This window comes from Pelophylax lessonae (assembly GCF_965119305.1).
Source record: "Pelophylax lessonae genome assembly, chromosome: 10".
NCBI lineage: Eukaryota > Metazoa > Chordata > Amphibia > Anura > Ranidae > Pelophylax > Pelophylax lessonae.
Genome location: NC_138777.1, coordinates 214806064 through 214822652, shown reverse-complemented (window position 1 = coordinate 214822652; position 16589 = coordinate 214806064). Strand labels below are relative to the sequence as shown.

The 16589-nt window shown below is 42.1% G+C and overlaps 1 protein-coding gene across 2 annotated transcripts in view; it reads left to right on the top strand.

Moving 5' to 3' along the window:
* Positions 1-16589, top strand: part of CHST8 (carbohydrate sulfotransferase 8) — a 565115-nt gene that overhangs the window by 173492 nt on the left and 375034 nt on the right. For both annotated transcript variants that reach the window (XM_082270418.1, XM_082270419.1), the window contains exon 2: positions 10951-11183. In XM_082270418.1, the coding sequence (XP_082126544.1) occupies positions 11069-11183 (115 nt within the window). In that variant the 5' untranslated portion in view covers positions 10951-11068. The remainder of the gene's footprint in view (positions 1-10950; positions 11184-16589) is intronic.

Genomic DNA, 16589 nt, shown 5'->3' with positions numbered 1-16589 from the left:
GATGGTTAGAACTTCTATCAGGTTCTTTTTGTCTGTGTCCTTACTCTAAAAATTCTGTGAATGATGTCACCAGGGCAGGAATTTAGGAAAATTCAACCCAAAGATGACACAAACAGCAATAAAAGGTTCTAACCCATCCCCTCTGTATCCTAAAAAGTTTTGGTTGAAATAGGGCCTTGTCCAAAAAAGGAAGAAGCATTTAGAATTGATTTTGCTAAAGTCAGAGCAGTGCAAAATTAATTCTGATTGGTAACAGAGGAAAAGTTGAATTCTAGCCAAAGTGTATCTTAGCCTATCGATCTGCTTATCTGTATGTTTGGCAAGAAGTCTTAATATGGTATTCGTAAGCAAACCATTCTTACCTGGAGATCATGCTGGTAACACCACTTCCTGTTGCAGGATAATCAGCAGCGTTGTCAGCCTGCCTGCATGCGCCCTTCAGTTGGCTGCTGTGCGGCATGCTAGATCTGTAGGAGGCATGCGCAAATATCCACTTCCTGACCACCCGATGCAGAGTGCGGCAGGGTGGCTCTCCTGCGCGAACCAACGTTCGGGAAAGCCGATGCACGGGTGAGGCTGCTCCGATTGCCGTCTGACACCCCGAGTAAACACAGCCGACCGTCCTTCTCCCTGCAATGACCATAGAGCCCCTGTGATCCTTCTATATAGGATCACATGTCTCTATGGTCATTTCACAAGCCACTCCCCCCCCCAACAGTTAGAATCACTCCCCTAGGCTTACATTTAACTCCTTGATCACCCCTTCCCTGACAGTGTCATTATTACAGTAACAATGCATATTTTTAGCACAGTCCCGCAAAAAATAGCAGATTGCTTGCCGCCATTACTAAAAATAAATAAAAAAAAACAATAAAAATGACATAAATATTTCCCGTAGTTAGTAGACGCAATAACTTGTCGCTCTTTTTTTGTTTATAGCGCAAAAAATAAAAATTGCACAGGTGATCAAATACCACCAAAAGGAATCTCTATTTGTGGGGGAAAAATAACATCAATTTTATTTAGGTACAGCGTCGCACGACCGCGCAGTTTTCTGTTAAAATAACGCAGTGCCGAATCGCAAAAAATGGCCTGGTCATTAAGGGGGTAAAACCTTCCAGCCCAGAACTGGTCATTCAATGTAATTGGATATTTTGGACACATTCAGATCCCCATTTCTGAGATCCGCTGGCATTCCCCCCCCCCCCCCCCCCGTGGGAAAATTTACATCAATTTTATTTGGGTACAGCATCGCACGACCACGCAATTGTCTGTTAAAGTAACGCAGTGCCAAATTGCAAAATAAAGCCTGGTCTTTAAGGGGGAAAATCCTTCCGGTCTTAAAGTGGATATACAGCCTATTTTTTTACGGTCTATCCCCGATGGTGGGATTTTACCCTGACTTCCTGTCCTGGGAAGAAAGTAAGAGGAAACCCTCAAGAAGTGAAGGGAAAATCCAACTTTTTACAGGTTCGTATCTGACCGGAGATCATCTTTAATTGAATACAGTAGACAGGAATGAGTGCAAGGCTTGTGTACATTCAGGAGGAAATCAGGACAAAAGCTCAGAATGACTTTTTCGGGTTCTGTCCTCCCCACATGGAGAGGAAATGTGACAAGGAATTGCGGCTGTCAAAACACTTCTTATTCTGTCCTTGTGAATGTGGATGTCACCCCATCCTCTGCAGGAGAGCGCAGCGTTATCTGCATGAGCGCACCCTGAAAGGCACCAAACGCATGAAAGGAGAGCGTCCATTAACTCAGGAATAGACTTGACAAATGATTTCTATATCCCTTATTGGGATCTAATCCACAAAGTGGGGACTGTGAAAGGGAAATGGACATGTCGCTTCTAATGATGTGTTTGGTGGAATGCGGCATACATGGGAAGGGGTGGGGGGGGGACTCTCTGATGTTTGATTCACTAATTTAAATGCTGGTGTGTTGTAAGTTGGAGCTGACAGAGGATGGAACACACATTTTTTCCTTACAGTATATAGGTAATAAATTCAGGCCTTGGCTGTTTTGCCTTATATAACAAGCCACTGCAAGACAGAGTGCTGAAAGATTTGGTAACTTCCTTCCTTTCTTTTTTTTTCCTCCTTCCCTCCCTTTTTTTACCTTTTATTTTTCTATTTTCTTTCATCAGTCCCTTCCTTGCCTTCTTTCTCTTCCCTTCCTTCTCTTTCATTCCATTTCCTTTCCTTTACTTCTCTTTCCTTTTCTTCCTTTCTCTTTACCTCCCTTCTTCCTTCTATTGCGTTCTTTTTGCTTTTCTCCCCTTCCCTTCCTTTCTTCCTGTTCTTCTCTTCTTTCCTTTTTCCCCTCTTCCTTTCTTCCTTCTATTCCTTTCCCTTCTTGCTTTACTCTCTTTTTTTCTTCCCTTTCTTCCTTATCTTCTCTTCCCTTCTCTTCCTCACTTGTCTTTTTTCCCATCCCTTTTTTCTTCTCTTTCCTTCTCTGCTTATTCTTCATCTCTTTTCTTCTTTTCCGTTTCTTTTCTTCCTTCTTTCCCTTCTTCCTTTTCTTCTCTTCCCTTCCTTTCTTCCTTATTTGCCCTTTCCTTTGTCCTTATGTTCTGTTCTTTTCTTTTTCTCTCGCTTTTCTCTTCCTCCTTTTCTTCTCTTCCCTTCGCTTCTTCCTTCTCTTCTTTCTTTTTTTCTTTCCTTTCCCTTTCCCTTTCTCCTTCCTTCCCTCTTCTTCTCTCACTTCTATTCCTATGCTTCCTCTTTTTTTTCCTCTTCCCTTTTCTTCTCCTCTTCCGTCTTAGTTTCTTACCTTATTCTTTTTGTTCTCCTACTTTTTCTTTCTTTATATTATTTTTTTCTTCGTTCTCTTCCCTTCTTTATTCCTACATTTTTCACTTTTCTTCCTTTCCCTTCATTCTTTTTTTCCCTTCTGTTCTTCTTCCTCTTCTTAAGCCTGGTACACACAATGAGATGGAATGATCATCTGTTTTTTTTTTTTTTTGCATGCCAGTTTTATATAGAAAATAAATAGGTTACTAAAGTTGTGAAAATTATCGTACGACAGAATAAAAATTCAGAAGTGAAGCAACGTATTCTTATATAACTTAAATAATTGTATAGCAGCAGCTATTGCCAGGACTTTTCTGCTTGAAAAATAATTCTCTTGGGGAGAGGAATAGATTGAGATTCCTTTTGTGGGAGCGCTGGGTGAGGGGTCGTTGTGTAATTTGCACATTAATCGCTATTTTTTAGAAGCAACATATTGTATTTGTATTATATTTTCGGATGAAAGCTGTACTGATTAAATGAAAACCGTCCAATCTGGTATTGTACGAGAAAAAATTTTGTGTTTTGTCCCATCGGATAATTTAGCACAACTATCATATTATCGTATGATTGCTTAGAAATTGGTCTTTTTCGTACGATTTTCTGATTGTGTGCACTAGGCTTTAAACTCATTCTCCTCTTTTTTTCCCTTTCTATCTCCCTTCCCCTGTTCTCTTCTCTTATTTTTTCCCTTCTCAATTTCCTTCTCTTCCCTGTCCGGACCAGACTTTTTCAACCAGGGCACCTTCTGGGTTCTTCAGGGGTGCCTTGGAAAAATGCCTAAAAATTGTTCCCAATTATCCAAAAAATGTTGACGGAAAATGGACAAGGTCATAGATAAAGAAACTCTTTTCTCCAGGAGAGGCGCCACATTCAGCGCAAGGCAATGCCTATACAGAGGCAAAAGGAATTTCCTTTGTTGCAGTATGCAGGCCTTCTTTAACCAGGGTTCCACGGCACCCTGAGGTGCCATCTGGGTTATTTAAAGGTGCCTAAAACTGCCCCACAATTGTCAACAAACTAGTGGATAGATCAAGTCTGCCCTTTACACAAAGCCACAGGTTTTTGTTGAGAAGAATTACAACCTTTAGCACCATGCGGGCCAGCTGCGGGCATCTTAACAACTCATGACGCCATAGGTTGATAACGAGGACGTTGGGCGCCTGATGGCATCCTTGTTTTTCCCTTTCCTGCTGCTCTCGGTCAGCACTGGGGTTGCATTTGCAGAGTGATGGGGAGAAACTGAAGGAGAAGAGAAAGTTTGGAATAGTAGTCAGTACCAATGTACAAAGGTGGAGGAATAAATCACTTCTAACTTTGGGTGTCCTACGTGTGTGGATACATAGTATATAAAACCGTTAGTTCACTGTTTTATATTTTAGCATGGGGTGCTTTAGGATTGTGCAGAATTTTAACCGGTTGCCGACCACACGGCGTGTATTTACTGCGGCAGTGTGGCTCTCCCAACCAAACCGACGTAGGGCTACGTCAGTCGCCCGCCTGCAGCTAGGGGGCGAGCGCGCGCTGCCGCTCGTCAGCGGGAAAGCCGATGCACGGGTCAGGCGGCTCTGATTGCCACCCACAATCGTTCCCCGCTGAGAGAGAAGGACAAGCAGCTGTTGTAAACACAGCTGACCGTTCTTCTCCCTGGAATGATCATAGAGCCCATGTGATACTTCTATATAGGACACAGGTGTCAAACACAAGGCCCGTGGGCCGAATGCGGCCCCCCCAGGCCATTTCATATGGCCCTCATACCTCTCCTGCAGCTGCAGCAACCCCCCTTGTCTCTGCCCCCACCTTGTCTCTGTAGTCGACAGCAGAGAGGACAGAACTCCTTTGCCAGATCCTGCACTCCTCTGTGCAGCTGTAGAAAGGCTCCTCTTTGCCCCCCCAGGACATGGGGTGCTCTGGAGATCTAATCCTACAGATATAACCGGCCCTTTGAAGGCAACCATAATGCTGATGCGGCCCACGATGAAATGCAGTTTGACACCACTGATATAGGATCACAAGTCGCTATGGTCATTCCACAAGCCACGCCCTCCACAGTTATAAACACGCCCCTAGGTACACATTTAACCCCTTGATCACCCACACTGTTCCTGCCAGTGTCATCATTCCAGTAACCGTGAATATTTTTAGCACTGATTACTGTAGTAATGTCACTGGTCCCCCCAAAAGTGTCAAAAATGTCAGTCAAGGGTCCGATCTGTCCACCGCAATGTCGCAGTCCCACAAAAAATCGCAGATCGCCGTCATTACTAGTTTATGTCAATAAAAATGACATAAATCTTTTCCGTAGTTAGTAGACGCAATAACTTTTGCGCAATCCAATCAAAATACGCTTATTGCAATTTTTTTGACCAAAAATATGTAGCAGAAAACAAATTGGCCTAAATTTTTTAAAAATTTAGATTTTTACATTTTTTTGGGGAATGTTATATAGCAGAATGTGAAAAATATTGTTTTTTTAACAGAATTGTCGCTCTTTTTTTGTTTATAGCACAAAATCTAATAATCGCACAGGTGATCAAATACCACCAAGAGAAAGCTCTACTTGTGGCAAAAAAAGGACATCAATTTTATTTGGGTACAGCGTCGCACGACCGCGCAATTGTCCGTTAAAGTAACGCAGTGCCGAATCACAAAATATGGCCTGGTCATTAAGGGGGAAAATCTTCCGGTCCAGAAGTGGTTAAAGGGTGCCTTTACTGAATAAGGGTTGAAAAACACTGGTCCAGATAATGGTAAGCAAAATTCCCATCGTAGAAGGTTGTTTGAGAAACAAGTGTCTCCACTGGAGGATTTTCCCTCACTTGTTGCTCGGAGACAACTTAGAATTTTCCGATTTCGCTTTCTGTCTTGGTGATAGTGGTGACCTGGACAAATAAAGGTGTGAATCTCCCCAGCGGGGACATAGAGAGCAATAAAAACCTCGCCCTTTCAAAACTAAAATAAGAAAAATAATGCCATTAAGCACACTTCAAATATTTCCCTCCCTCCTTCTTCCCTTCCTTCCATATTTCCTCCATCCTTTCTTCCCTTTGTTTTCTCTTACCTTTCATCATTTCCTTTCTTAGTTCAATTCCTTTCTTTCTCTTTCATTCCCTCTTTTTCATTCCCTTCTTTCTTCATCCTACTTCTTCCCTCCCTTCCTTCCAGCCTGCCCTCGCATAAGACGCACATCTGTAACGTGAACACATCAGCCCTGGCATACAAAATGCAGACAATGATTCTCGGGTAGTTCTACAACCGGCTATGATGTACTTCCTCGAATACAAAGCACAAGGCAGCCATGAAAAGTGCACAAAGTAATTAATTCCGCATAATAAGCATGTGAAATTTTCCTAATCTGTCCCCAGCTGGGATTTTGATTGGGGTCAATTTGGTCTGGTTAAATGGCCGCCCTCTTCAGCCACAGCCTTGTGATATTTTATTAAATACAACATAAACTGCACGCACATCAAAAATGACGCCGGGAGAACCGATTATAGTTTACATCAGATTAAATGCATAGCTCCATTAATTTCATATTAAAAGATATACTATATTGTCAGAAGTATTGGGACACTTGCCTTTACACGCACATGAACTTTAATGGCAACCCAGTCTTAGTCCGTAGGGTTCAATATTGAGTTGGCCCACCCTTTGCAGCTATAACAGCTTCAAGTCTTCTCGGAAGGCTGTCCACAAGGTTTAGGAGTGTGTTCTTGGGAATGTTCGACCATTCTTCCAGAAGCGCATTTGTGAGGTCGGGCACTAATGTTGGATGAGGCCTGGCTAGCAGTCTGCACTCTAATTCATCCCAAAGGTGTTCTATTGGGTTGAGGCCAGGCCAGTCAAGTTCCTCCACCCCAAACTTGCTCATCCATGTCTTTGTGAACCTTGCTTTATGCACTGGTTTTGCAGACATGTTGGAACTGGAAGGGGCCGTCCCCAAACTGTTCCCACAAAGTTGGGAGCATCAAATTTTTCTAAATATCTTGGAATGCTGATGCCTTAAGAGTTCCCTTCACTGGAACTAAGGGGCCAAGTCCATCCCCTGAAAAACAACTTCACACCATTATCCCCCCTCCACCAAATGATTTGGACCAGTGCACAAAGCAAGGTCCATAAAGACATGGATGAGCGAGTTTGGGGTGGAGGAACTTGACTGGCCTACACAGAGTTCTGACCTCAACCCGATAGAACACCTTTCTGATGAATTAGAGCTGAGACTGGAAGCCAGGCCTTCTTGTCCAACTTCAGTGCCTTCCCTCAGAAATATGCTCCTGAAAGAACGGTCAAACATTCCCATAGACACACTCCTAAACCTTGTGGACAGCCTTCCCAGAAGAGTTAAAGCTGTTATAGCTGCAAAGGGAGGGCCAACTCAGTATTGAACCCTACGGACTAAGACTGGAATGCCATTAAAGTTCATGTGTGTGTATAGGCAGGCGTCCCAATACTTTTGACAATATAGTTTGTCACCGCCACCCCAATTTCCCCTACATTTTAAGCTTTGCCAAAGCAATTGAGTGGTTATTATAGGTTGTATGGGGTGGAAAGAATAACTCCTAAGGTATTACAGGGTAAGGGCAAAATATCCTCTATTGAAGCTGTATAGCACTGTAGTAGCTGTGGCTACTACAATGATGAGCATGACCAAGCAGCTGCCCTTTTAAATAATAACCAAAGGGGTCACTTGTTTGGCACGGTACTATTCATAGAACACCTTGCATTTTTCTCAATGAAGGCAAAGCATTCTTTGATTGGACAAGGTCAGTTAGTGATGTCAGCGACCCTTCCCTCTACTTCATTCAAACAGCGAATAACTTTCATCTATTGAATAAAATGCAAGGTGTTCTCTAATTGGTGGCTCAGTGAGCCCCCTGTGGTTACCAGGTAAAAGGGACAGTCTTTCAGCCCAGCACATGGAGGATCAAGTGTCACAGCCTACAGTGGTGTATTTTGGTTTTGTACTGCCGTAGACAAGACTAAAATTGGGTGCCCCCCCATCTAAATCGGTCCAACGCCAGCCGCTGTAAAATTGCACACGCCTTTGCAACAGCAACAAATGATGTACATTTTACTATCCACAGGTAATGCTTTATGCTTTACATTTACACAGGTCCGGTACTAGAATTACTGCCCATGATCGGACGTTTGGGTTAATACCTCACATGTGTGGGGCGATTGCTGTTTTGCAAGCACAGGAGGACGGGGCACTTTATTTATTTAATAATACTATTTTTTTTTTTTTTTTACACTGTTGCTATCATTTTTTTAATTACTTTTATTGCCGTCACAAAGAATGTAAACATCCTTGTGATAGCAAGAGGCATGTGACAGGTACTCCTTATGGAGGGATGTGGGGTCTATATGACCCCAAATCCCTCCTCTGCATTAAAATAATTCAAAACAGCAACATTGGTTTTTGAATGCTTTCGATTTTTAAAAATAGCCCTGATGGTTTCAGAGTAAACCTGAAGTTATATCATGTCATCGCTTCCAGATTACTGTTATGAACAGCCGAGCAAAGCCGATCTCGGCTTTGCTCGGCTGTCCAGCTTGCCGGCGGACAATGCTGGCTTGCTGTTTGGGTCTCCTGGTGGGACAGGAGAGCCCAAGAGAGCCGTGGAAGGCTGCAATCAGCCGGATAGTATGTTGCTCCGATTGTTATTACAAGAGAGCCAACTGGCAGCTCTAAAATACAATACTGGGGTAATGCCTGTAATATGCAAAAAATATAATCGCTAGAGTTCATCTTCCAGTTCTTTTCACCACCGTGGTTTTGCGATGTGGTGGTTTGCGTTGCAACCTGCTGTGCTGAAAATAAGTCGTTTTTTTTCTGCACACACCAGCACAAAGCAGTGGTGTAAACTGACACCATAGGAAACAAAGCCAACTGCCTTCATGTTGTATTAGGATAGGGCAAGGCAGACCAGTAAGCCCAATGCAATCAGTGAACTGGCACTCAGTCTTTGACATACAGTCTCCGTTGGTTCTTCTCCCAGTAAAACATGGAGTTTCCTCTTCTCTTCTATAGAAGTGAAGTCTGAGATAAAAGCTGAGAGTCTCTCACTGCTGAGTACTTGGGGCACCATAGCTGGAAGTGGGCCCATGGTCACCCCGTTGGCACAGTCTGCTCCCCTTGGGCTTGTAGGTCTGTCTATGCCATCCTAATTTGATTCCTAGGCTGTGCATGCTCAGCCTCTCTCCCTTGGACAGCACAGAGCCAATGCACGGTGGAACAGGCTGATTAATGTATACTGAAAGTCAAATGCCTTCGCAGTCAATATCAATCAGTCAGTCCAGCTCATACGGTCCTGCCGCAGTTTGTATGATGAAGTGAGCACCTCGCAGGCTATGAAGAGCACAGACACCTTCTATCAGGTTTTATGAAGTTTTGCTCCACAGTGGTGCCATTCTATTTCCAGGGAATTGCACAGCAAATGTGACAGTTTTGACAATGGAGTACACCTTACCTAATTTATAACTGCATGTTAAAGTGGAAGTATAATCCAAACCATTTGTTAAAGCGGACCTTCATCTTCTAGATCAGGGATCCCCAAACTTTTTAAACAAAGGGACATTTTCTTGTCTTTCAGGCTTAAGGGGGGCCAGAATATGGCCAGCGGGAATGCCTTATTGTTTGTTTCATTGGCAGGAATAGTGCCCCATCGTTGGTATCATTGGGAGGTATAATGCCTCATTGTTTGCATCATTGGGAGAAATAGTGCCCTATCATTGGTATCATTGGGAGGAATAGTGCCCCATCGTTAGTATTATCTGAAGGAATAGTGCACTATTGTTGGTATCATTGGGAGGAATAGTGCCCCATTGTTGGCATCATTTGGAGGAATAGCGACTCATCATTTGTATCAGTGGGAGGAATAGTGCCTCACTGTTGGCATCATTGGGAGGAAGAGTGCCCCATTGTTGGTGTCGGTGGGAGAAATGGTGCCACATTGTTGCTGTCAGTTGACAGAATAGTGTCTTGTATCAGTGGGATGAATATTGTCTCAAGGGCTGGGTAAAGGCAAGAAAAGGCTCACCGTTTGAGACTACTGCTCTAGTAGAAGTATTTCTTTGCTTGCTTTATTTTTTCTTTTACCTGTCCTTTACCCCCAATACCACCCCTAAACCCACTCTTACCTAGGCAATAATTACCTTTTCAGCACTCTGAAGCAAGGCGTATCCCTCTATATTGTGCACTTGTCTCAGTTAAGCCACTAAGAGTAATTTCTGTTGGCTGCCCCATTCCTCTGCTATCAGCATTAATTACTTCTGACAAGTTTTCCTGACACCAAGAGCAAAAAGGTGACAGAGGAGGGAGCTCCAGCTGATTGACAGCCTCAGCTCTGTTCCTGTGTGTTGTGTGAAGGAGTGGGGTACAACTTATATTGGATGAGATGTTTTATCTCTGTTTATCATCTGAGGATAGTCACTTCACCTGGTATATGTAAGGGTTTACAACCACTTTAACATTCCTCTTTACGTTCTAGACAGAGTGGGGAAGTTTCATAACTCTGGCCACATGGTTATTGTATTCTATTTTCCCATTTGTGTATGTTTCATGTTACTTCTTGTACCGGAGACCACACCTGAAAATAGTGCAACCTATCCAGCAGGAACACAGACAACATCTAATACCTGAAAGAGGTTCTAACCCTTTCCAACTCCAATCAAATTTTGGAAAAAAGCGTTTGCTAACTTCCAACCTAAACCTGGTTGGAGGGTTGTAAATACATAGTATACAGTACAATATTCTTGTGCCTGTTTGGGAGGCTGCATTCACCCATCCTGGCTTGGAGGTCAAACTGTATCAAAAATGCTTCAAATGTTTTTAGATTTAAATGTAAATTGGTCAATTTATTAAAAAAAAATCTGTGTTTTGTGATGTTTTAAAAAACCTTGCTTCTATGTATGGTTTGTAATTATATACAGTATGTACAATGGGCAGACATATTTGCTGTTGGCAATCTGCTTTCTGAAGCTTTTGCCGATTATTTTCATGTCTACCAAAGGAAAACAATAGACATTCTGCAGTCTCTAATGACATGAAACACCCACAATGAAGGCCAGATGATGTGTCTTTTTGATTATGGCGAAGAGTAAATTTTCATGATCGGTCCGCTTTAAAGCCTATGTATTTCTTTATGTGTTCTAGTGGTGCTGCACAGGACAGAGGTGAGAAGATGAGAAAATGAGAGCAGATGGACTCCTGACGGTGGCTGGAATGGTATATTTTCTTGGCTGGTCTCAGGACTGATCGGAGAGGAGTAATTATGAGGCTGACATGCATGTTCTCCTTCATCTTGCTGTTTGGACTTGCTGGCCTCGTCGTTTTCATCCACCTACAAGATCCTGTGGAAATGATTCACCAGCAGGGATTGGCTCCAGGTCAGACTCCTTCCTACCTTTCTTTTTTTTTTTTTCTTGTCTAAGTCATTTTATATTATTTTTAGAGCACAGTTCCAGCCAAAGTTGGTAAATTTGTGGAAGTGTTAGATACTCTATCATCTTCCCAGATGATGGGAAATCACTTGAACAAGGACACAATTTTAGTAAAATGGGGAAAGCTTAGAAAATCCAACAAATGGTGACAATTGTACATGGTAATTTTTGTATCTGCATCACAGAGATAAGAAATAATCTCCTATAAAGGGTCAGACAGTAATAAGAACCTGGCAGAAATTTTAACTCTTACTCACTTTATCCAGACTGAAAAAAATATGGCTGGAGTTAGGCTTTAAGGTTATGCTCTGTGGAAAAGGCTTGTCAATGTTCCTGTCTGTGTTGCCTAAAGCAGGCAATCTGTATTTTCTTTAGTCCCCCATACTGCATGGGGAAAAGTAAAGGAATGGTCTTACATAGATGGGGGCTCATACGGGATTTCGAGAAGGGAGATTCCATATTTGCTTTTTCAATTGATGTTGGTTGTGTTAGGATAAATTAGTCATCAACTTACTATTTGCCTGGCTGTTGTGGACATTCTCTGTCAGTGTTGCCCAAATAAGCCAACAAGAGTCTTTCCCTTATTCTCACATTATGCACAGGGAAAAGTAAAGGAATGGTCTTACATAGATGGGGGCTCATACGGGATTTCGAGAAGGGAGATTCCATATTTGCTTTTTCATGTGATGTTGGTTGTGTTAGTATAAATTACAGTCATCAACTTGCTATTTGCCTGGCTGTTGTGGACATTCTCTGTCTGTGTTGCCCAAATAAGCCAACCAGTGTCTTTCCCAGTCTACCATACTGCATGGGGAAAAGTAAAGGAATGGTCTGACGTAGTTGGGGGCTCATACGGGATTCCGAGAAGGGAGATTCCAGATTTGCTTTTTCATGTGATGTTGGTTGTGTTAGGAGAAATTACGGTCATTAACTTACTATTTGCCTGGCTGTGGTGGACATTCTCTGTCTGTGTAAGCCAATCAGAGTCTTTCCGTTACTCTCACATTATGCACAGGGAAAAGTAAAGGAATGGTCTAACATAGTTGCGGGCTTGACACAGGATTTTGAGATGGGAAATTTTAGATTTGCTTTTCCATGTTGTGTCAATTTATTCATGTAGATCTGTTACAAGAGAATTATGGTCATCAACTTACTAGTTGACTGCCAGTGATGGACATCCTCTCTCTTTGTTGCCCAGTCAGAGTCTTTCCCTTTCCTTCCTATGCTGTATGAGGAATAGTAAAGGAACGGTCTGACGTACAGGGATTGGACAAAAATTTAGAAACACTTTTTCATGTGATGTTGGTTGTGTTAGGAGAAATTACAGTCATCAACTTACTATTTGCCTGGCTGTGGTGGACATTCTTTTTTTGTGTTGCCCAAATAAGCCAACCAGAGTCTTTCCCTTACTCTCACATTATACACAGGGAAAATTAAAAGAATGGTCTAACATAGTTGGGGGCTCACACAGGATTTTGAGATGGGAAATTTCAGATTTGCTTTTCCATGTTGTTTTAATGTATTCACGTAGATCTGTTACAAGAGAATTATGGTCATCAACTTACTAGTTGACTGCCATTGATGGACATCCTCTCTCTCTTTGTTGCCCAGTCAGAGTCTTTCCCTTTCCTTCCTATGCTGTATGGGGAATAGTAAAAGAACGGTCGGACATACAGGGGTTGGACAAAAATTTAGAAACGCTACACGATTTGCAGGTGTGAAAGTGACGACATGTTTTCCGTTGCAAGTAGAAGTGATGTAACATGGGACGATAGTCGGCATAAACTCCAAACATACAAAGAACAGTAAACACACCAAACTGGATTAATATTGGTCATGGCCTTTTTATTGGTTTTCACAAATATAAACAACTCACCATAACTATTTTAAACAATAAATACTTTATAACTGCAAACAGAATCAGTGAGGCGCACTTCAAATATCCCTCTGTTGACTGGCAAAGACCCCCCCCCCCCTCAGCCTACTGCCTAAATATGGGTCCTGGGAATTTCTATACTGCAAACAGAATCAGTGAGGCGCACTTCAAATATCCCTCTGTTGACTGGCAAAGACCCCCCCCCCTCAGCCTACTGCCTAAATATGGGTCCTGGGAATTTCTGGAGTTTCCTGGGAGGGTCAGGCGACCTTAAATGACCTATTCTAGAAGACCCCCCCCCCCCCAGAACATTCCCAACCAGCTTTTTTGACCAATCAAAGAAACTCCCATTGAAATCAATCAATGGGGGGGCTTAAAATTCCTACCACCACCATCCCATGGGGGAAAGGGGGGCCCTAAAATAGACTACCCCCCCTTTCCTTACATTCTTTTGCTTCCACTGTATGATAAGACACCTAAATAACAGGTGGAAAACCTTACTTTAATCATTCACTGCATGCGCTGCTAGTAATATGGAGTAATTTCAAAGAGGGCAAATTGTTGGTGCCCGCTTAGCTGGTGCCTCTGTGACTGAAGTTGCCAATTTATTTGCAGTGTCGCGAGGTACAGTGTCAAAGGCTATCAAGGCATATACATTTTCAGGGAAAACGTCATCTGATAAGCATAAGCACAGTCAACATCGTTAAATGACTGAAAGAGACAAGAGAATGTTGCCCAGGATTGTGACCCCGAATAAAATTTGTCAATTCCCAGGAGAATTCAGGCCGTCTTGGATGTCAAAGGTGGTCCAACACCATATTAAGTAACGATTTTGTTATTTTACTCCGTGTTTCCATATTTTTTGTCCAACCTCTGTAGTTGGGGGCTCGCATTGTATTTCAAAAAGGAAGATTTCAAGTTTGCCTTTCCACATGATGTTGATGTGGAACTGTTAAGAGAGAATTACGATCATCAACGTACTTTCAATTTGCCTGGTTGAAGTGGTCATCCTCTGTCTGTGGTACCCAAAACACCCAATTGGAGTCTTTCCCTTACTCTCCCATGCTGAATGAGGAAAAGTAAAGCAACGGTCTGACATAGTTGAAGGCTTGCACGGGGATTTCAAAATGGGAGATTTAAGATTTGATTTTTCATCAATGTTCATTTAATAATATGGATCTTTTTTTTACAGAATTGCAGTTATCAGCTTACTAGTTCTCTGGCTGTTGTGGACATCCTTTGTCTGTGTTATCCAACACAGCCAATCAGAGTCTTGTCCTTGCTCTCCCATAGGAAAGGGACAGTCTAACATAGTTGGCCAATCAGAGTCTTGTCCTTGCTCTCCCATAGGAAAGGGACAGTCTAACATAGTTGGGGGCTCATACAGGAATTTGAAAACAGTGATTCCAGATTTAATTTTCCATGCAATGTTGATTTAATAATGAGGATCTGTTTTAAGAGAAGGACGTTCATCAACTTACTGTTGGACATTCTCTACTTACTGTGGTGGGAATCCTCTGTTTGCGTTACCCAAAATAGTCAATCAGAGCCTTTCCCTTACTTTCCCATGCTGCACAGGGAAAAGTAAAGGAACAGTCTGACATAGTTTTGGGCTCACACAGGATGGTGAGATGGGAGATTTCAGATTTGCTTTTCCATGTGATGATTTGCTAATGTGGATGTGTTATGAGAGAATTACTGTCATTGGTTTATTATTTTCCTGGCTGCGGAGGATATTCTCTGCCTGTGTTACCTAAAACAGCTCATTAGAGTCTTGCCCTTACTTTCCCATTCTGAAAGAGTAAAAATACCAGGACAGTCTAATGTAGTTAGGGGCTCACATTCTCTTTCTGTGTTGCCCAGAATCGCCAATTGGAGGCTTCATTGATCTGAGTGCGGGGACCTATTTGGCCCGGACCTGGTCCCATGGGTGGGAGCAAGATTGTGCGGCTTCTTCTTTGCATACCCTTTAATCTCACAAGGTATACTTCAATAGGAAAAACTGCCCAAGAATCTCCTAAATGAGCGATTGTTGAGCTATGTCCTACTTTCTTTGAAGCCTATGGAGGGGAAAAGATGAGATCAGTTGCTAACAGCTTCTTCTATGTGATTAAATTGCGGCATTTTGCAAGTGTAGATCAGTCACTCTTAAACATCTCTTATGTAACAGCTCTCATTCAGGACTCGTATAGATGGCAAATGCAGCATGCATTGTGTTAGAGATCAGTTTGAGACAATTCAGGGTTTCATTAGAGTTCTGTTACAGGTCCATATACCCGCGGTTGACCTCCTCCTAATAAAATAACTATATTAAATTGTATGGGGCAGAAAGAGTTTTGATGCAAAACCAATACCCATGTACCCAGGCCAACAAAAGCAATTCTGAGCAGTCTAATTGAGCTACCTTAAATTGCCCTATTTAGCCCTAGCCTCCTCCTTTGGTTGACTATTTTCAGTGTATCGTTTTGTAGGTTGTTGGTGAATCTTTGTTCAGTTCTTCAGTTTTTGAGAGATCCAATTGTAAGCAGCAAAATGTTGTATAATGTTTGCTTTCGATGAAAATAGAAAGTTTGGAATTAAGGAAATAACCTCAATTGTCTGAAGCATTAGACCAGTCTTTCTCAACCTAGGGTTCCTCCAGAGGTTCCTCGAGCAATGAGAAACCTCTGCCTCTCAGATGGGTAACCATTTCCAGCAATGATGAATGTTGGGATTGGGGAGAGGGATTATGTCCACAAATGTAAAGAACATTCCTCTAAGTAACCATTACACTAATGTACTGTGAACCATTAACAAAATAATTATTAGGAGGTGTTCCCTGAGCCTGGAAAGTTGTTTCAAGGCTTCCTCCATGTTAAAAAGGTTGAGAAAGGCTGCGTTGGACTGTGGAACAGTCTTGTTTTCCTCTGTAATGACAAAAATCAAGAAGTGTTCAGTTGCAAAAAAAAATCTTTGTCTTATTGGTGTTATATGTGAATGGTCTGTTGGGACCAAATACAGCGCTTGTTGTGGTGTAAATTAATGGATAGCAATATCCATTCCAATTCTTAAAATAAATGTGAATAAATATACGGAAGGTATGTCATAAGTTGATACCAATAAAAATATATATATATATATATACGTGGATCATCAAATTTCCAATAAATAATTAAACAGTGTCATAAAGTGCATAAGTGACTGGTTGTAAAATAATAAAATTGAGAAATAAATAAATCACAATCAGCAATAAAATTAGATAAATGAACAGTCCAAAGTGAACGGTGACTTTTGTGCTCAAAGAAGTATAATGTCCTTAGTGAAAGTGAATCTTCAAAATTCAAGGTGCACGTGCTCAGGCTTGATTGGCTATATCTCAGCAATTTCTGGTCCCAAGTGGATAATAAGTTGGGTCACTTACCAGATGTAGTGTGTCCTAAATGCCATATGGCACTAGGACCATTCGAGCTTAAAAGCCCCCTGGGCTAGATGGATTC